Source organism: Silene latifolia, chromosome Y (assembly GCF_048544455.1).
Source record: "Silene latifolia isolate original U9 population chromosome Y, ASM4854445v1, whole genome shotgun sequence".
Classification (NCBI taxonomy): domain Eukaryota; kingdom Viridiplantae; phylum Streptophyta; class Magnoliopsida; order Caryophyllales; family Caryophyllaceae; genus Silene; species Silene latifolia.
Genome location: NC_133538.1, coordinates 189,658,907 through 189,681,342, shown reverse-complemented (window position 1 = coordinate 189,681,342; position 22,436 = coordinate 189,658,907). Strand labels below are relative to the sequence as shown.

At 37.8% G+C, this 22,436-nt stretch overlaps 1 protein-coding gene and 1 long non-coding RNA gene across 2 annotated transcripts; one reads left to right on the top strand and one right to left on the bottom strand.

Moving 5' to 3' along the window:
* Positions 1 to 13,491: 13,491 nt before the first annotated feature.
* Positions 13,492 to 15,692, bottom strand: LOC141629669 (uncharacterized). The gene is made up of 2 exons (XM_074442640.1): positions 15,645 to 15,692; positions 13,492 to 14,349 (listed from the first exon to the last, which is right to left on the bottom strand). The coding sequence occupies exons 1-2, from the start codon at positions 15,690 to 15,692 to the stop codon at positions 13,492 to 13,494; spliced, it is 906 nt and encodes a 301-aa protein (XP_074298741.1).
* Positions 15,693 to 16,070: 378 nt separating this feature from the next.
* On the top strand, positions 16,071 to 18,141 carry LOC141626641 (uncharacterized). Its single transcript, XR_012536245.1, has 3 exons — positions 16,071 to 16,466; positions 16,726 to 17,673; positions 17,885 to 18,141. It is a non-coding gene; the product is annotated as an uncharacterized LOC141626641 (long non-coding RNA).
* Positions 18,142 to 22,436: the final 4,295 nt, after the last annotated feature.

The window sequence follows — 22,436 nt, the reverse complement described above, 5'->3', positions numbered from 1 at the left end:
GAGTGGCACGCAGAGGATGTTGGGGTTGGTGTCCTTAACAATTAGTGCAAGGACTCATAAACCTCTAAAAGGATCAAAGGGCATACTTTTGGTATTATTATCCGTTGATCCACGTTTATCAATAACGGTTGGCTTGCTAGATAAGTTTGACGTTATTGTCATACGGATGGCGGTGATCAACCTCGTCCCTAAAAGTCACACCTATAGGATACGTTCGAGAGATGTGACGAGATGAAAATACAATCATGTAGATGCCAAATTTGACTAACCAGTTAGTCCGAGTTATTTGACTAGTAATTAGTCAAAATATGATGTTGAGATATTATATTTAATACGGATTAAATATTATGGGCTAAAGGCGAATTAACCGGTTAATTCGTAAAATTAAATATAAGCGATTTATATTTAATTAATGTATATTGAATATAATTATACAATATTGTCTTTGTCGGACATGTATTAATAATTCAACTAATCCGTCTTATTAGTTGATGTTTTAATAGCCGATAACCGATGACGATTTATAAAAACCGCGTCATATACATTTAGCAATTTTTCGAGCCAGTCCACGAGGTAAAATTAAGAGGAAGTGGAAGCCCACTTCCCCATGCATACCCTCGGTCCGGCCGAACCAAACAAAAGGAGAGACTCCTCTCCTTTTGACCTAGACAATTTCATTTACGAAAAAACTAGGGTTTTGGAGATTAAGTTTTCTCTGGCGAGATCTCACATCTCGAGAAAAACTCACATCAGTTCTCCCAATATTGCAAGGCAATCGGAGAACACCTTCTAGCACAAGGGCATATCTCGGATAAATCTTGGGTGCAACAATTAGGAGGGAATCTCGTTTGATTTACTTCTTTACGCCGTGCATCAAAGGACCCGAGGTTGATTCTTAATTCTTATTGTTTCTTTGTTGTTTTTCGTTTATGACAATATTTCACATGCTAAATTTACGTTATAGTCCTAAATTTAGAGGGTCTTATACGGATATTACCCTACAAGTGGTATCAGAGCGAGGCCACGTAAATTTTCATTGTGATTTTTCATAAAAAACGATTTTGAAACGATTGTTTTGTCTCGAAAACCGTGCCATGTATACACGGCTTGTTTTTTTTAAACCGTGACATGATTTTACACGGTTGTTTTGTGTGATTTTCGATTTGTTCTTTTACATATTGTTGTTTTATACAGAGATTATGACAATATGTCAAGTTTTGTCAATTGTTAAATTTGTTTTGATGCGTTTTTGATCAAAATTGCAATTGATTTTGTCTCGACAATCTGTTTTTCGCGAGGTTTTGTATTTTCCAGAATTTTTGACCTCGATCGAGCATGTTTTTACTCGATCGAGTGCTTTTTCTCCTTGTTTTTGTTCGATCGAGTCCTGCTTTGTACTCGATCGACCCTTTCAAAACCCTCTCCGCGATCGAGATGTCCTCGTACTCGATCGAGCAAATTTGTCGATTAAAGTACTCGATCGACCACCATTTGATCGATCGAGCATTTTCTGTTTGGCAACCCTCTCGATCGACTTGCGATTGATCGATCGAGCCCTTTTTGTTTCCTCGATCGAGCACTTATGTCCCTGGATCGAGGGATTTAAATTCAGCGACTTTGAAAATTTATTCTTTTTGTTTTAAATTTTCTTTTGGCCTTAATATGTACTTTATACGGATATTGTACACTCGCTATGATTGTGAAACGGTTCACACGCGTACCATTAAGTTATTTTAAAGCGTATTTAAAGTAACGGACTGTATTAGATTAAAATTAAATTGATAGAAGCAGTTTTATCAGATGAATTTTAATCATTAAAAGGTGGTTTGGATAAATTTCACATAATTACGGAATTATGTCACGAATGAATTTGTTTTTAGTTGATGCATTTATTTATCGTTTTGTTGAATGCCTTGAATGCCTTTTATTACGTATTTATTTATTTTTGCAAACGGTTGTAACTTAGTGTGGCCTTAGTAGAACGTGTTACCGTAATGATGGAACACGGTCTTGGTTGTATTTTGAGATCTCGTATCTCCGTTTTGGATTTTTCACTTGTAATTACAGTTTTAATTAGAATGTAAATAGGTTAATATTTGTAATTTTAAATTATAATTTTTGAGAAGACCAAAGATGGAGACCGGATGCTCACTCCCGCTACTTGGATCAAGATGGAACATCAAGACAAGCTTCTCGGGTCCAACGGTGGATTCCAAAGTTGTTTTATGTTTTATTTTACTAGGATAGGCCACACTAGGAAATTTTATTTACGTATTGCATTCAATTATGTATTTTATCGTAACGATAGTATGCATCATATTCCGCCTAAAACCAAACCACCTAATAATTGCATGAAAACCGACACATATAGAGGTCACGAGTTAGTTTTCTTTGACATTCGTATGTCACACGATTCATTATAAGCCATCACCCAAATTAATTCATTCACGCAGACGCTAGTTATTCGTTCACTTAATATGAATTATAATTTAGTTGATGGGATCTTCCTCGTATAAACAAAAATTGAGAACGGTCTTTATAGGTCAAACTTCAATGAGTCCCTTCTTCGTCGGTAGGCATAATATGACCCCTTCTACGTCGGGTAAGTTGGAACCGATTGACCTATTTTATCTCAACACTATGGTCACTCGTACGATCCTGTGACTATGGTGGACTATAGATAGGATTTACGGAAATCTATCGACCAAGAGTTCTTCCGGAAGAATTAGCTAAACAGTTGGCTTATCAATTTACAGAAATTGAGTCTTGGGATCAGTTGTATCATTCTTGAGGGAGATCAATTATGCAAGTGCATTGAGTCTACACGTTAAAATGAATTTTAAATAGACTTAAATCACCTCGATGAGTTGCTTATTTCGTTTTTGTTTTTCTTTCTTTTTCAGTGTAGATCACGAACTGTTAAACTGCTAATAACAAAATGGCTGGTCACTTGAACGACCCAATGCCTAGTGCCACATTGGACCGTGAGTCCCGGCTTCGGATCTTCATGAATCGGATGAATCGATCAACTCGATCAAGAATGATGGATCAAACTTCATGGACCGGGAGGCGGCATTACGGAATCTTTGCCGCTGCCGACGGAAGCTCAGATTCTGTTGAGCCCATGCCGTCACACCCAGGCCCCACGGCTGGAGTTAACGAGATCGACAAGTATAACGATTTCGCCTTGGAAGTGGGTGCGATTAAAAACGTACTCATTTTTGCAATGGAACCCAATTTGCTGAAACGCTTCATAGCCCAAGGTGCAAACAAGATTTTCACCACGCTCACCAAGGAATTCTCGAAAGCACCGAGAATCGTGACCTATGAGCATACCACTCGCTTCTTTGATGCGAGACTCCGAAAGGGCCAACTCATTAGCCCACACATTCTCAGCATGATTGAGAATGTCGAGAAGTTGGAGACCTTTGATTGTAAGATCAGCGAGAACATTGTGATCGACCGCATTCTTCACTCACTCCACGATGGTTATTCGCAATTTAGAGCGAATTACTATATGAATGATTTGAAGAAAACTCCCCATGAATCGCACTCCCTCCTCGTACATGAGAAGGACATGAAGTTCGGTGGGAGCATGAAACAAGATGTTCTCGTTGTGACAAACAAGGGAAAGGGTAAGGGCAAAGCTCGAGCAAACCTAGCGATGAGGTAAGGCGAAGTTCAAGAAGTCGGGTTCGGTAAGAGTGGGCTGGTGAGTCGAGCACCTCATCAGGCACGACAAAAGCAAGAATGAAAACATGGAATGCCATCACCGCCACAAGATCGGGCATTGGAGACACACATGTCCTGTTTATCATGAGGACATAAAAGCGGTCGCGTTAAACCCGTTGGTATGTCTTCTTCTTCTACTTTTATTCATATGATTGAGATTAACCACGCAAGTTACGGAACTTGGGTACTTGATACTGGTTGTGGTTCTCATCTGTGTAATCATGTGCGGGGCCTCCGAAATCTCGAGCCTCTCGTAAAGGGTGAGGTTGACTGCGTGTCGGAATGGAGCAAGAGTGGCTGCCGTCTCGAGGGGAACATATGTGATCCAGCTTCCTAGCGGATTTGAGTTATCATTATATGATTGCTATTATGTACCAGTCTTTGAAAAACATTATTTCAGTTTCTGCACTTGACAAACTTGGTTTTTCATTTGTAATAGATAATAATACTTGCATTTTCTCTTTACACGATATGATTTATGGCAAGGCAGTCTCCATGAACGGAATTTATGATTTAGATCAGACCACCGAAATATTACACGTAATGAATAAAAAGGTAAAGGTTGGTGACAAAGATCAAACGTATCTATGGCACTGCCGTATGGGACACATCAATGAGAAACGCGTAAAACAGCTCATTAAAAATGGAGCTATCTCGGCCTTTGATTTTCAATCATTTGGCACGTGTGAATCATGTCTCATCGGTAAGATGACTCGGATTTCCTTCAAAGGTGTTGGAATGCGCGCTGCTGACCTATTAGGGCTCATACACACGGATGTATGTGGTCCTATGTCAATCACCGCATGAGAAGGCTATAGGTATTTCATCACTTTCACGGACGATTTAAGTAGATATGGCTATGTCTACTTAATGAAGCACAAAAGTGAATCCTTTGAGAAATTCAAGGAATACCAGAATAGGGTACAGAACCTATTAGGTAGGAAGATTAAAACACTACGTTCAGATCGTGGTGGCGAGTATCTTTCTCACGAGTTTGATCAACACCTAAAGGACTGTGGGATTGCCCTACAGTTAACTCCACCTGGAACACCTCAGTTGAACGGTGTGTCCGAACGGAGAAATCGAACACTACTTGATATGGTTCGATCCATGATGAGTCACACCGTGTTGCCTGACTCATTATGAGGTTATGCTCTTATGTCGGCTGCTCTAATACTTAACAAAAGTCCGTCTAAAAGTCAGTTGACAAGACTCCATATGAACTATGGAAGGGAACGGTCCCTAACTTGTCCTTTATACGGGTTTGGGGTTGCGAGGCTTATGTCAAGTGGAGACACGAGGATAAGCTCGGCCCGCGATCGGTCAAGACATACTTTATAGGTTATCCTAAAGGAACACTTGGTCATTACTTCTATTCGCCAACCGAACAACGTGTTTTTGTTGCGGCTAGTGCGACATTCTTAGAGAAGGAATTTCTTGAGAATGCAAAGAGTGATAGAACCTTCGACCTGTCGGAGATTCCAGAACCAAACACCGAGCAACCATTGGAGGAACTGTTCCTTCAATCCCGCTTCGGTGAATATTCTGAGGAACCTAGGAGGTCGGGAAGAGTCTCTATTCCTCCGGACAGATACATTAGTATGGTCGAGGAACATGACATAGATGACGTTCTACTCTTAATGAGTAGTGAACCCGCAACCTATAAAGGTGCCATGACTAGTTCTGACTCAAAGCTATGGCTTGAGGCCATGCAATCCGAGATGGACTCTATGTATGAGAACAACGTATGGGATCTTGTTGACTTACCTGCTAAGGTTCGTCCCCTTCAATGCAAATGGCTTTACAAGATAAAGCATTTCGTGGAAGGTCAACAAGATATCTATAAAGCACGACTAGTTGCTAAAGGTTTCACCCAAGTGCCAGGTTTGCACTACGATGAAATTTTCGCACCCGTAGTCATGCTGCGTTCCATTCGGATTATCTTAGCGATCGCCGCTTTTCATGACTATGAAATTTGGCAAATGGACGTGAAAACCGCCTTCTTAAACGGCTTTTGGAGGAAGAGTTGTACATGGTACAACCCGAAGGTTTCATCGATCCACAACATCCTAAGAAAGTATGCAAACTTAAGCGTTCCATTTATGGACTTAAGCAAGCATCTCGGAGTTGGAATCATCGCTTCGACCAAGTGATTAAAGAAAATGGATTTACTCGATCGGTCGAGGAACCATGTTTATATATCAAGTCGAGTGGGAGCAAGATTGTCTTCCTAATATTGTATGTCGATGACATACTCCTGATTGGGAATGACATACCTCTCTTAACTTCGGTGAAAGTATGGTTGAAAAACCATTTCCAGATGAAAGATCTGGGAGAGGCACAAAGAATTCTAGGCATCCGTATCTATCGAGATAGATCACGACGGATGCTATCTCTCAGTCAGGAGTCTTACATAGACAAAGTCCTGGAGAGATTCAGCATGACTAACTCCAAGAAAGGGTTTCTTCCTATGTCTCCGGGGTGCATTTGAGCAAGTCTCGGTCACCGAGACACCGGAAGAGAAAGAGCGCATGACACGGATTCCTTATGCTTCGGCTATAGGATCAATCATGTATGCCATGATATGCACACGTCCGGACGTGGCATATGCATTGAGTATGACAAGTCGATTCCAACAAAGATCCGGGTGAACCACATTGGTGGGCTGTCAAGAACATTCTTAAGTACCTACGGAGGACTAAAGATTGGGCATTGACTTATGGAGGCGAACAAAGGCTATCTTTACCGGTTCTGATGCTAGCTTCCAAACGGATCGAGATGACTCGAAATCTCGGTCTGGATTCGTTTTTACTCTTAATGGCGCTGATCACCGGAAGAGTTCGAAACAAACTGTTACAAAGAGATTCTACGACCGAGTCCGAGTACTATGCCGCGTCTGAAGCTACAAAGGAAGCGATATGGATGCGTCAATTCTTACATGGGCTCTCTGTAGTGCCTAGTTCGAATGACCCGATCACCATCTATTGCGACAATAGTGGTGCCATCTTCCAAGCTAAGGAGCCAAAGTCTAGCAACAAGTCTAGACATGTACAACGGAAAGCTCATCTAATCCGGGATTACGTGGAGCAAAAGGAAGTAGTGATAGAAAAGATTGCTACAGATGATAACATAGCAGATCCTCTCACTAAAGCATTACGACAAGATAAGCATGAAGGGCATGTTAATTCCATGGGAATTAAACGTGTTCCTAAGTTGTAGTACTCTTTTATGGATCAGATTCATTCTCTCTTGTACTCTATACGACATCATCGTTTTGATATTTTATATATATATTTTGTTTTTCATGTGGATTTGTACGACAAATTTTGAACACCACAAAGTGAACTGAACGAACATTATATTTTTTTTCAGTCCTTAATTGCCCACATGAGCTGATAACTCTGGCAATTATTTTGTGACGTTGGTTGATGGTGGGTTCAACGAGCCATAAGTCAACCGGTTGACTGACCAATCACAGAGGCGATTTATACGGATATTTCGTAGGACACTATTGTGACATCGACGTGGAGTCCTAAATGTTTTATAACATTCCGTGCCCGGTCGTGGATAGGACCTCCATGGTGATCCTAAGAGTCGATTCTTTTGACTATCGACTGTCTCTTGAGACTACGGCAGATTTTGGGTGACTTTGGTTTCTTTCTCACGGTCATCCGTAACAGGGGGCCAAGTAGATTTTTTCTGGGTCATTTCATGCTGTGCTTAGATCGGAAGGAGTCGAGTTGAAGGAAATATTCAGCCTTTATCAGGTACTCGATATTTCTCAGGGCCACTCGAGGAGTCAGAATCGAAATGCATGGCCATGCTCGGATACGGATTCGTTTTATCGGTTGAGTTACTCTCTAGTCGGGGAAACCACTCTAGATACCGATCGATTGTAAAATACGACCTTTGCGGATCCGGATCTGCAAATTGTTTTACATTGAGTGGGAGAAATTTTAAATGAATATGAGAATCGGTTATCGCACATACACTTGTACGGACAAGTGGGAGTTTGTTGGAGCTTGTGTCCTCCGGTTAGTGCGGATAACGTCATTGCACATGCACTTGTACGGACAAGTGGGAGCTTGTTGGGGTTGGTGTCCTTAACAATTAGTGCAAGGACTCATAAACCTCTAAAAGGATCAAAGGGCATACTTTTGGTATTATTATCCGTTGATCCACGTTTATCAATAACGGTTGGCTTGCTAGATAAGTTTGACGTTATTGTCATACGGATGGCGGTGATCAACTGGTCCCTAAAAGTCACACCTATAGGATACGTTCGAGAGATGTGACAAGATGAAAATACAAATATGTAGATGCCAAATTTGACTAACCATTAGTCAGAGTTATTTGACTAGTAATTAGTCAAAATATGATGTTGAGATATTATATTTAATACGGATTAAATATTATGGGCTAAGGCGAATTAACTTGATTAATTCGTAAAATTAAATATAAGCGATTTATATTTAATTAATGTATATTGAATATAATTATACAATATTGTCTTTGTCGGACATGTATTAATAATTCAACTAATCCGTCTTATTAGTTGATGTTTTAATAGCCGATAACCGATGACGATTTATAAAAACCGCGTCATATACATTTAGCAATTTTTCGAGCCAGTCCACGAGGTAAAATTAAGAGGAAGTGGAAGCCCACTTCCCCATGCATACCCTCGGTCCGGCCGAACCAAACAAAAGGAGAGACTCCCTCTCCTTTTGACCTAGACAATTTCATTTACAGAAAAACTAGGGTTTTGGAGATTAAGTTTTCTCTGGCCGAGATCTCACATATCGAGAAAAACTCACATTAGTTCTCCCAATATTGCAAGGCAATCGGAGAACACCTTCTAGCACAAGGGCATATCTCGGATAAATCTTGGGTGCAACAATTAGGAGGAATCTCGTTTGATTTACTTCTTTACGCCGTGCATCAAAGGACCCGAGGTTGATTCTTAATTCTTATTGTTTCTTTGTTGTTTTTCGTTTATGACAATATTTCACATGCTAAATTTACGTTATAGTCCTAAATTTAGAGGGTCTTATACGGATATTACCCTACAGAGGAAACTGCTCGATCGAATGATAATTCCTCTCGATCGAGTAGTCTGGCCATTGGGAGCTTTGGTTCGTCATTTGGGCTTGATTTTGATGACGATTTTGACGATGATAACGGTTATGGTGAATCCCCCTTATTCAAAGCCGAGTTAGATGCGCTTGAGGCTGAGATTTACGGGACGGGTTCCACTGAGGGTGACAAAAGGACAGCTGAGTCGGTAATTACTCCTAGCACGGAAGAGGTAATGAATTCTTTTATCTATGATTCCGTCATTAAGAGTGATCAACCTGAGGTAGTAAACGGTAATTTCATTATTGTTTGTAATTTGCCTCGTCTTATTCATGCTTCCTTTTTCAAAGCTATACCCCCTCATATGTGGACACATAATTTAGCAATTTCTCACCATCCTTGTCATTATAAAATTGTTAATCTGAATTGGAGCCCTATATTATCGTCAATTGCTCCGCCGCTCCTTTATTTTGTGGATAAATTTAGGAGCGCCCATAGGAAATTTGTTAGACTTAAATGTTTACATATCTTTATTTCCTACTTTGCTATTCCACTTTGGTGCTACTTACTCTTCTGTAGCACATGCGCAGCTATTTGACAAAGTTCTTTGCTGCGCGCTTTGAAATTTTTTTGATTGTAGGCGATTATAGTGGCTCGAAGAAAAAGAAGGTCGAGCCGGGACTGTCTGAAGCTAGCGCTACCCGGGAGGCAACCCGGCGATTTTATTTTGTTTTTATTTCAATTTCATTGTAATAAATGGTTCTTATACCATAAAACTTTCTCGGTATGCTTGTCTTGTTAGTTTGCGGGCTGTTTTTATTGCGTTTTTGCGGGTATGCACTGGGATTACTCGATCGAGTACTTTTTGTACTCGATCGAGAGCTTTTTCTGCTATATTTACTCGATCGAGTGAAACATTTACTCGATCGACCACCTGCGAAAAGAGAAACTACTCGATCGACTGCCTTTCTTCTCGATCGAGCAGTTTTTGGATGCCCATTCATTCGATTGACTTGGATTAGCTTCCTGAGACGGTTTTCCGGGCCCTTAGCAACCTCCCATTTCATGGTCGGTTTGGGGAGGTCCCCTTATTCGCGCATTTTGTGAGTTTTTTCGCTTTTACTCTCTTTCTCCTTCAGTTTGCATTTCTTTTCCATGATTTGGTACAATGGGGGCATTGTACGGTTTGGTTTGGGGAGGTTTTGCATCCATATCTGTGTCTGCATTTTGTTTTCATTGCATTTCAATTATCACGTTTAATTTATGTTTGCATTGTTGTTTATTTCATAAAAATTTAAAATTCCATAAAAATTTGAAAAATTGTTAAAAAATTCAAAAAATTAAATTTTCACGTTTATTTTAGCATATAAGTTGAGTCGGAACGGTAGATTTCCATGATGAAATTGCACTATATTTGTCTTTTTGCTTAAGCCTTGCATTAAACTATTATCTTTTAGCTTTGTCTTTTGCATGTCTACGAGTTAATGTTAAATTTAATCAACATATAGACTTGACCCGAAATTTTGGCAACCTACTTATAAATTCTAAGGATTAGAGCCGTATAAACTGGTGTCATTTATGACCGATTTCATGTAGGATTGTGAGTAGTGTACTCCTTGCATAACATGTAACATCAATTTGCACATATATGAAACTCAATTGCTTTTTGCCTACATACATTCGGGTTAGTGGTTGGTGTCACATGCAGGGAGGTGCTTACAAATTTCCCTTTCTTTCATTTTTACCCATTTAACTCCACATTAGCCAAATTTGCCTGTTGACCTTTAGCTACATTCCAAATTTAGCCTGCCTTGTCAAGCTAGTTTAGATTGTTCTGCGGTATATTGTCTATTGTATCAAATGTTGGCGCGTATTCTGTTGATTCGGAGTTGGTAATTTATGAAGAAAAGGAGGATGATGAAAAAAGACGTGAAAAGAAAAAAAAAAAGGACATGAAAAAAAAAAAAAAAAGAATTCGAAAAGAAAAAGAAACCGAAAAAAAAAGGAATGAAAAAAAAGTAGAAAAGAAAGAAAAAGATGTTGTTTGGTTGACGGTTTCTGCTCCTATGTTCTATCTTATATCATTTGAGGAGTATGTTTGGTTTGGTTTGGTGAGATTTTATGCCAAATGAAGGGCATGTGCGTATTTCATAATCGAGTTGGAAATGGATGTTGATATATGGTTTGTCTAGGTACTAGCTTGATCACCTATACCTCCACATTCCCATAAATGTTTTGCCTTTTCTTACCCATTGCCTCACTTTACCATATTTTTGTAAGCCCTCGGCTGTGACAGGACCTTGTTTGGTTGGAATGTGTGTACGGTAGTTAGAATTGTTTATCATATTAGGTGCATGCATGTTTATGTGGGTCGTAGTCTAGGTGAGCGACTATTTTTCTTCTTCTCTCTTACATTCATTTGCCTACCCTTTGCTTCATGAGAGAAGAGTGACCCGTGAGAGTCCATTGTTAAAGGTCTTCCAAGGTCGACGGTTCAGCTTTATTATAAACATCTTACAACTCGTTTGCATTTGACTATTTGCTATAGGTGTTAGTTTGCTTGCATTAAATTGGCTTAAGTGGGCATTTGTAGCTAGCTCTGAGTTATCTTTTTCCGTTCCTTTAGTTGCATTTTAGTTTACTCGGGGACGAGTAAAGGTTTGGTTTGGGGAGATTTGATACGTGCATTTTATATAGTCTTTTTAGCCTAATTCATGCACGTATTTTTATGCTTTTATCGTGGTTCTATGCTACGAAATGCCCCGAATATGCTACTTTGGTGTATTTTGTCTTATTTGCAGGAATTGACCATAAAGTAGTGAAATCAAGCCTTTTACCGCTCATTTAGCATGCATTTGGAGGAAGAGTGAATTTGGAGCGGGAATGAAGCTATTTTGAGATGCGCATTGGAGTAAGGAAGTTAGGCGAGCCAAGAGAGTGCTTCAATTTGCTAGTTCCTGATTGTAAGAGCCATATCTCGAGTTCTACAACAGATATTCAGGTGATTCCAATTGGATATGAAAGTTTGTCCTTTTAGCTTTCCAATGCCACCGGAATCACCCTGTTTGACCAAGTAACGAAGAAATGGCAGCCGTTTGAAGTTCAGTGCGCGAAGCAGGAATTACGCGCTGAGAAGTGCTCGATCGAGAACTATTTCTATTCGATCGAGAGCCCATTTGCTCGATCGAGAGACACTTCTTCTCGATCGAGTGGTTTAGGATGAATAAGTACTCGATCGACTATTTGTCCTTTCGATCGACCAGTTCCTTTTATGCCTTTGCTCGATCGAGTGATTTAGTTACTCGATCGAGTGGACTTTGCTACGGGCTGGGCTTTTAAGCTCTAATTCCGTCATTAGGTTTAATCCTATTCCTATTTTCTTATAAATAGGAGTTAGGATGTCATTAGTTAGGATCGGGGGGATCAATATACGTTACTTTCTTCTGTCACTTTCCCTGTTACTTTTGTTCTTTCATTTCCGGATCATTTATATCAGTAATTTCTTCCCTCTTTTCTCTCTTTTTATTTAATGTTTATTATTCCCTCTCCCTCTTTATTTATTGTTCTTATTAATTTCATGTCTAGCTAAATCCCCTTAGTATGTTAGGATTAGGGAAGCCGTGGTAGCAATGTTTTAACTGACTTATATAGATTAGTCTTGCGATAGGAATTGTATTAGGCAATTTAATTGTTATCCGGTCGAATGAATGCATGCAGGAGACCATAAATCTAGTTAACCCCGACCTAGATCGAAAGATTGGAAGGGAAGGCTTGCTTAATTACAATAGGGTATTGCAGTGAGGGCGAAAGTTAAGCTGTTTACGCTCTAGGGCGGTTTAAGGACCGAAAGGTGACGACCATAGCTCTTCTTATCAATAGTCTAATCGCCTTAGTATTCCTGATAGCATAAGATCTGATAGCTGCCGCGGTGGACCGACTCCTAGCATACTCCCTTTTCTTCTGTTAATTTATCTTTTTTTATTTCCCTTGCTTTAATCTCTAGTTTAGTTAAATCAATCAAAACCCCCAATTGTGACATTTAGACAGATAAATAGACAAATAGATAGTACACCGCCTCCCTGTGGAGATCGACCCTACTTACCGCTGACTTCTGTTAGTAGTAACTTAGGTATTTATTTTTGGTACGAAACGACAGTATCACGCTTCAAGCATGTAATGAATACGGAACCACATAGTGTCAAGGTTTAGGTTATTACTCTTCAACCAAGCTTTTAAAAGTGAATGGGAGGACTCTACTCGGGAAGTGGCCGTGTTTCCAAGATGTAAGTATTGGTTTGTATAGCATTTCACGAACTTCTTCCTGTATTTACCCCATGTACTGATCACATAAAGCGCCAACTCTTCCCACTTTTCACTAAAACATTCCCAAGCGCTCCTAAACTCATCAATGGTGGATGCATTGATCACGCGGTACCAACCGCTTTCTGGACTGTGCATTATGATATCTTTGTACCACATCAAATTCTCATTTGAGAGTGCTTGTTTCTCCACAGCACGGTTAATGTGCCAACGACACAAAAGGCGAGGAGTGCTCGGATGAAGGGACTCAAGAGCGGCGATCAAACCCATCTCCCGATCAGTGACAAAGGTAGAAATAGATGAACCCGTACAACTGAGTAGCTCCCCTAATCTCATCAACATCCACCCATAATCGTCTTCCGACTATGACGGAAGGAGCACCGCATCAATTAAGAAGGAAGACCCACACGGTGTTACACCAACAACCTCAACAAGCGCAATTTTGTAAATATTTGTCTTGTACGTCGAGTCAATAAGAACCACATGTGGATAAGCACGGAAGAGCTTAACCGCTTCCGGATGAGCCATAAAAACATGACTGAGCTCCTTTGTCTCAGAATCTTTTTTGTGCCATTCCACATAATTAGCAGCAACGGCTACAACCAACATTTGTTGAGCGGTATTCCGTGTTCCTTTAATTTCACGCCGAAACTTGTTAGCCGCACTATAAATTTGGGCGCTTGTAGGTTGGGGTTTATCGGGAGTTCTTTGATGAAGACCATTTTTAATATCTCTCGGGGGAATCGACGCCCGGACTTGTTGCCTCACGTACTCTTTCTCTTCGGCATTCAAACCAGCAAAATGCCTATGACCGTCTTTGTACTTTGTTACTTTGTGGTTGTGATATCCACCTTTCTCCGAGGTCAAAATGTTCCAAACAATCAACTCCTTCCTATTTATATCATTAGCCCGGTTCTGAACGGCTCGAACCCGAAACAAACACTCACACTTAGTTGTGCCTTTCTTCTTAGGCTTCTCGGGAATATCGGGATCGATCTTCTTTCTAGTTCGGCCGTACCTTGAACAACGAAAGTAAGAACCTAGCAACTCGGGTTGTTTACGATTTTTGGCCCCATTTGATGCTTTTACTAAGGCAAACCCGTTATCAAAAGCTATTTTTTGAGCCCACTCAAACGCCTCATCCTGACTCGCAAAACATGTAACCGTCTGAAATAGGTGGTTGTAATTAACATCGTTTCCACCAAACTCCTCAAATGAATCCTGTTAAAACGCAAAATTAATAATGATTAGATGCTAAAATATGTAAAAATACCTAAACTTACGAAAAAAAACTAAATAAAATGAAGAAAAACCAATTTACTAGTCTGAAATAGGGATGGCAATGGGTGGGATATGGATGGGGTGGAGCTATATCCATATCCATTTAATTTATGATCATCCATATCCCACCCTCATCCATTTAATATTTTTTCATCCATCCATATCCATATCCATCGGGTGAAGCGGGTGGAGCGGGTACCCGTTGGATATTTTCACAGCTTATAAAATTTAAAGATAATATATCGTAAAAAAATTGTGGCGATAAAATTAAAAGGCATACATAATTCAAGTAACAATATGTGTTAGCAAATAGCAACCCAGTATATATCCAACAACAAAGTGTCTTTGCAAAGCAAGCGACCATACAAATACGTCACGCCAACTACAAAGAAAGCACAAACGCATTTTATTATTGATTAAACTAACAAAAGTAAGTTACTTTGATTAGTGAAAATAACAATATCCACATAAACACAAGTTTTATTTTTCCTAAATAACAGTATGATATTAAAATTAAGTAAAATTTCTGATAAAAAAATATTCTTTTGAAGGAAATCATTAATGACCTAAAAATTATTAACTTAATAAAAAATTAATTCTAAATATTAATTTCGGATATCCACAGGGTGGTTAAGCGGGTGAGAGACGATAATCCATATCCCACCCTAAATTCACCATATCCATATCCTACCCTAAATTTGAAAAAAATTCGTCATCCATATCCCACCCATTTAATTTCGGGTGGATGGATATCCACAGGATAAGGGTGAGACTGTCATCCCTAGTCTGAACCAGGAGGGGAAATTGAATATTCACATCCATCACCATGACAGACTTGAACAGTACACGTCCGTCACCATTATGGACGTGAATAGTACACGTCCCTCCCCATGATGGACTTTGATATTCAAAGTCTGTCCATGGTGGACGTTGAAATTCAAAGTCCCCATCCATGACGGACTTTGAATATTCACGTCCCCGTCCATGAGGGACATTGAATCTTCACGTCCCCCTCCATTGGGGACTTTGAATCTACACGTCCCTCTCCATGAGGGACTTTGAATTTCAACGTCCTAATTGACGACTACAAATATTTTCGACGGGTTTGGGCGTGTTTGTTCCATTCATCCTAATTCTATGAAGACTTAACATGTAATTCAATATATCAACCTAACATGTAATTCAATAATCATACTAATTCGATTGAAATGAAAATAGATTGTGTAATTACGTACCTCAGATTCGTTGTTAGCATTTGATGTGGATTGCTCGTTGTTTGACATTGATTCGTTGTTTTGTTGATGTGGATTGTTCGTGTAGTTGTTCAACCGAGTTAGAACATCATTTTTTTTTTAGTGTTGTTTGCTTGGGAGAGAATTGGGTAGAGAGAGGAAGAGGAAGGGTAGAGGGAGTCTTTTTTATGAAAAGCGTCGATGATTTGTTATAAAACGTCGACGTTTTACAGCGCTCGACTTATACTCACATGATCTCATTCTTATATATATAGGCGGATATCGTGACTTTGATTCTTACGGTGAGTTTGTGCTCACAAATATCAGCCATTAGATCAAGAAAATCAAGGCTGAGATGAAATAATAATAAATAAAAAAAAAAAAAAAACAAAGCTGACATTAAAAAACGCGTTCGTCCTCTTCAACCTTCCCCCTCCATTAAACAACAATAAACAACATTTAATACTGTTGATGATGATAATGCCAAAATAGTAATGCACAACAATTGATTGGTTAATTCAAAGAAACCTCTCCATTTTCCTACCACTAAACAACCTCGCTTTCCCCTTTCAATAAAATTCCCAAATCTAGTTCATAATCAATCAATCCAATCAAATTGATGATAATCACACCAACAATTTTGCATCAAATGAGAGTGAAATGACTGATAATACAAGGAAACTGAGGATTAATCTACCATGGGCAACTTCTTCGCGTTTCGGTAATGTCTCGTCACCGACTAATAATCATGATTATGATTTTTCGACTCATTTTCCTCCTGATTTCGCTCGTGCTTCTACTGAGTTTTACACTCCTACTTACCAGGTTCTACTTTCTTTCTTCCCTAGTTTTCGTCTTTTGAAATTCCGTCAGCAAAACGTAAACAAATGATTGAGACGGATGAATGAGTAGTAAAATCTTGTGGATATTTTGATTTGTGACTTCTTTAAGTTTTTCTGAATTTGGGTTTATTTAGTTTGCTAGTGATGTTATTTGAACCGGGTTCGTTCCAATTTCTTGTTTTTTGTAAAGTTTGTTCGATGATTCGTATATTGATTACTGCTGGTTTTTCTGGGTTGATTAGATCTGAGTTGGGCTGCTCCTCTAGTCCTCTTGTCTCGTGGTGCTGTTGACGGTTGGGTGAGACGCGACATATAGTTAATGTTGTTGGCGTCGATGCCATAGTTGCTGTGGTCTTTTGTGAAGATTGGTCTAAGGCTTGAACTTAGCATTGGGTTCAAATTTCTCCGGGAGTAAACAAGTAGCTGTTCGGTTTCAGCGACTCGAAGATTCTTGGTGCGTGATGATGGAGCAGTGAAATGGTGGACAATTGGTTTTGATCTCGGGCTTGATTGGTGGCTGGAAAGTCCGGCCATTAGGGGTGCTCGGAATACGCAACGGAGTCATGCCTGATTTGGTGGAGACGATAATGGGGTCAAGATAGTGTTTATTGTGGTGAAAGAAGGTGGGTTGGTGGCCTGGCTGCTGTAACATTAAGACTCCGTGTCTGCAATTCTATAATAACTAGATGCTGTGACATTAAGCTCCCCGTCTTCGTGTGTTTATCTTATAAATAACTATCATCTCATAAATAACTATCGCCATTCCTTGTGTTGTCATGGAGTTATGGTGATGCAGGGTGGCTGTCAACGGTTCTGAAGGAGTCGAATTGTCGTTGCACTTGAACTGCACCGTCGAATATTATGATTAACCATGGTGAATAAGAGAGGAGAAGGAGCAATACGGTGGCTGAAATGGAAATGACGAAAAAGTATTTTGATTAACCATATCTGGTGTAATTCGAAGTATTTCGTAGCATTTAATTACAGTGTATATAGATCTACCCCCAAATTGATTCAACCTGTTCAACCCAATAGGCCTAGAATTTCAGCCTTTTGTAATGTTGCAGGAGCTTCGTAAAGATGGATTTGATTTTGCTGAAGTTTGATATAGGGAGCTCAAACTACTTCTCGATGAGGTAATGTCGAATTTTAGTTTTCACCGAGTTATTACGATGTACTGCTTTAGTATTGTACTCCCTCCGTCCCGGTCATTTGTTGTCCTTTTATTTTGGCACAAAGACCAAAAAAAGAGGAAAAGACCAATAACTAAATGACAAGTGGAGCAAATTGAATGAGAATGATCAAATTACTCATCAAGTTCATTCTTAAAATAGAAAGGACAACAAATGACTGAGACACCCCAATATAGAAAAGGACAACAAATGACCGGGACAGAGGGAGTATATATATCCCAAATATTTAAGCGGCACAAATCATCATCAACTCATCGTCTCCTTTTATTGCTTTCTTTTAAATTGGTAGTTGAGTAGTTTATAATAGTGACGATGGAGGATTGGAAGGTGGAATTAATAATGGCTAAATATATTAATGGTGGTCGAGTAGTTTCGTTTTTGTTTTCCTGCACATTAGGTGTTAATAATGATTGTAATCTTAATAATGTCCTGATTGTACTACTTAAGCATTTCTATTTTTTGTTACATGATTATAGTTATATTATTATATGATAAATGTGTTGCCATACATTTGTAATTTCTCCTTTACAATACAATAACACCAGAATAACAACACAATAATATCAGAATAACATCGACGTAACAATGCAATAACACCAGAATAACATCGGAATAACATCAATAACATCAGAGTAACACTACAATAACACTAGAATAACAGTACAATAACAACAGAATAACACGTGTTATTGTAGTGTTATTTTAGAGTAACAAAAAAAAAAGACAAAAAAAAAATCACACTCAAATGACAGGTATTAACCAAAAAAAAAAAAAAACTGGAATAATATGTGTTAACACAAAAAATAAATTAAATTAAAGGGTAACATAATGAGAAAACTAGAGAAGCATAAGAGTATAAGAATAACAGTAGAATAACATGTAAGTACAAACTCACCATAAGAAACCAAACTCACAAGATCTCAACTATATATATATATATATATATATATATATATATAGAGGCAAGATCCGGTGAGTCCACCTATATTTTTGAGTCCCATGAGTCCACTTATGTATCACACGTTGTGCACAAGAATATCACTTTTTTTCTTTTACAATAATTTTATTTGACGTACAAGTTATAACTTTTAACATTATCACCAAAAGAGACGATAAATTGTTGACTGAGGAAGAGACTTCAAGAGGACATGCAAGATTGAGATAATCGCAAATTGTCATCTGAATCCAATGAGGCAACCGCTAATTATAATGTAAATAGTTTGTTGATTGAACTTTCCGAGATGAAACATTTTCCGCGATGTCTTTACTTCATTCGTTTATTATTCACTTGTTTGTATGCCTAACGTTCAGATCGAGGAGTCGATGGGGATGTCAAATTACTGACAATGGATCGTTCCAAATATCAACGGTAAAATGTGCTGGGAATTTGACCTCAGTTTCTCTCTTGGGTATGACTGGAATCACAGACAAGGATGTTGTTCAACTGATATAACATCCATATCCCTACCTCCTTTATTTCTACATTACACAGTGCATTTCAATTATGGCGAAATAGATGATATATAGGGAGTGAAAGGTTTTCAGTTCACTGTATCAATATCATGTAATAAATGCTTGCCAATTAGTGGATATGGTTGATACTTGACCTATGCAAACTATACAAGGATGATTCAATTACAAAGTGAGGGCCTATAATCTGTGATATACGGTTAAAGTCGCGTTGTTACCGACTTACCGTATCTAATACTGTGATTTGGACATTTGGTACCATGATTGAGATTGCTTTACCCTTGTTTGGAATTTGGATGCAAGGGGTCAGGCTTGTAGCGAAGGGAAATGAGATCAATTTTGTATTACGTCCAAAATCCAAAGAGCTTAAATATTTGTTAATGCTTACAAATTCGCTCAGATGACAATTTTCTATGGAGTTCTAAAACCAAGACTTCAAGAGGACAACCAAGGCGGAGTAAAAGGCGGAATTAGGTTCAGTGGTGTGATATTGTATAATACAACCACTGATATTGTTTAGTATAACCAGTGATATTATTTATGGATTAATTGATGGGAATAATCCGACCTTTACACTATCTTCCCATAATAATCCAAGCTTTCATTAATCTCGTAGTAATCCGACCTTTTAACCCCATCTTCTTTAAATGCACCTATTATAGATTAGACTTGCTATAGTAGGTAACTAGCTGTATTCTCTTACTTAATGTCTCTCTTTTATTCATGTTGCCAATTTATTAGTCATTTTTATCTCAATTAATACGTACTTTAAGCAAATGAACCAAAGTCAAGGTGACCAAATACATCTAACATCCCAATCCTAGTTCGGTGCCAATATTGAACTTGTCATGGCTATTCATGCCCTGCACCATCTTGCCAAGCCTCGTCCATCATCAACTACCCGATGACCACCATATTACCTCCTTCGTCAACCTTTAACTGACGGCACCACCACAACTCTCTAGTTAAGCCACCATGGTTCCACACTTCCACCCACCAGCCCAAAATCAACCCTCCACAAACAATCATCGACGGCACCATGGTCCACTTTCGTTTCAGCTATGGCCCAATCAGGTGCACCATGGCCACCTTCAACCACCCGTAAATCACCAAAAAAAAGCACAAAATGATTAATCTAATGGCGATGAAGGAGATGACGCGAGAAGTATGAAAAGAGGAGAAAATGACTATGAAGGAAATGTTTGGTAAAGAGATTGACACAAATGGAAATGGAAAGATGAATATTTTCTGATTGATTTGCAAGATGTAAGGGAACAATAAAGGACCAAAGAAATACTTCTGTAATACAAGCGAAAGATACATTGTACACTAGATAAATACAATGTATAATGAATGACTGATTTGCTTGGGAAGAAGATTAATTTGGTCTAACAGGAGATTAACAGGAGAAAACGAGAGAGAATGAGGGTGTGCCTTGTAACAGGACTAACTAGTATTGGTGCCCGGCTTCGCCCGGGCTACCTCTACTTACCATTATTTTTTTTTCATTAAATAAAATTACTTAAAGTTGCATAACCCATAAATTTATCATTAATATATTTTTATAACACATCCTAAAATTACGATGAAATAAATTTTGAGACAAATTCACTACTCCCGCTATTAATATTTTTCTCTTATTAATGAAACAATAGTAATAATATTTCACTACTTGCCCGTAATCATTGTTACTTTCACTACTCCCGCCGTAATTATTGTTACTGTCACTACTGCCACATTAATATTGATAATTTCACTACTCCCGTCGTGATTAATGTTACTTTCACTATTGTCGCATTAATATTGATTATTTCACTACCCCTGTTGTTGTTTCTACCACTCTCACTAATCTTGTTGATAATATTGTTACTTTTACTATTCAGATGAGTGATTATTATTATATAACTATATCCAATGTTACTACAATTCTTTTCTTTACTGACGAAATTATTTTTACTACTTAGGCATGCAATTTTAAGAGGATTATATATTTATATAAATATATTACATATATGCATTAAATCAAATCGAAAGAATTATGCAATATTATATATTATGGATTCCAACTTGAATTATTTATAACCTACTTATTATATTTTTGTATGTTAAATAATTAACATCTTTATACATCTAATAAACTATAAAATTTAATAAAATTACATAGATTTTAAATTTAATATATAGTTTTATGATGATAATAATTAATGTCATAAGTGTGCATGTTTATACCAATTAATTATTTTATTTTAAGGAAATTGACCATCTTCTAGTCTTTTATAAATTTAGGAAAATTACCAGCATCTTCTTTGTTTTAGTTTCCTTGAAATTGACCATATTAATTATTTTATTTTAAGGAAATTCACAATCTTAATTAATTATTTTATTCTAAGGAAACTGACCATGTTTAGGAAAATTGCCAAACTTCTATATAATTTAATTTTAACCCAAACTATGTAATATTTGCATTGAGATCCCTTAATCGGGTCCATCACACGGTGCTAGTGATTTAAAACTATATAGTATAATTAATTTGTATAACTTTCTTTAATTACATTGAAGTCCCTTGGTTTCTGGATTTAATATATAGTATTGATTGATTGATTGATTGATTGATAGAAAGACAACTAAAGAGAAATATGAATGATTAGTGACTTGGGCAACCGGCTCAACAGGTAACCTGGCTTTGGGTGCATTTAAAGAAGATAAGGCTAAAAGGTCGGATTATTACGAGATTAATAAAAGCTTGGATCATTATAAGAAGAGAGTGTAAAGGTGAGATTATTCCCGTCAATTAATCCTATTATTTATCATAAGGTGTGATATTGTTTTGTATAAGTTGTGATACTCTTTTACTGGATTAACATACTTAGATACAATATCACAGCTTATACTAAACAATATCACAGCTTAGACATTTTTTTTTAAAAAAAAAAATTATTCATAAAAAAAAAAATTTATTCATAAAAAAAAAACGTGATATTTTTGTGTAGAGCGTGTGATACATAAGTGGACTCACGAGACTCAAAAAGATAGAGTGGACTCATGTGATCCTAATTCTATATATATATATATATATATATATATATATATATATATATATATATATATATATATCTATATATATATATATAAATAAATAGGATCATGTAAGTTCTATATTTTATGTTGAGTCCATAAGTCCTAATGTAAACCATTAGATCTTATAACATGGATGGTTAAGATTAAAAGAGAAAAACACACTCCCTATGTATAATTAATTTCTTGTCTCTCATACCCCAATTTTCCATACA

Bases quoted from the DNA above. Each gene is read 5' to 3' on its own strand.
- LOC141629669 (XM_074442640.1), bottom strand. From the start codon at position 15,692: ATGTCAAACAACGAGCAATCCACATCAAATGCTAACAACGAATCTGAG. The intron at 14,350-15,644 runs GTACGTAATTAC...GCGTTTTAACAG, and splicing joins ATGCTAACAACGAATCTGAG to GATTCATTTGAGGAGTTTGG.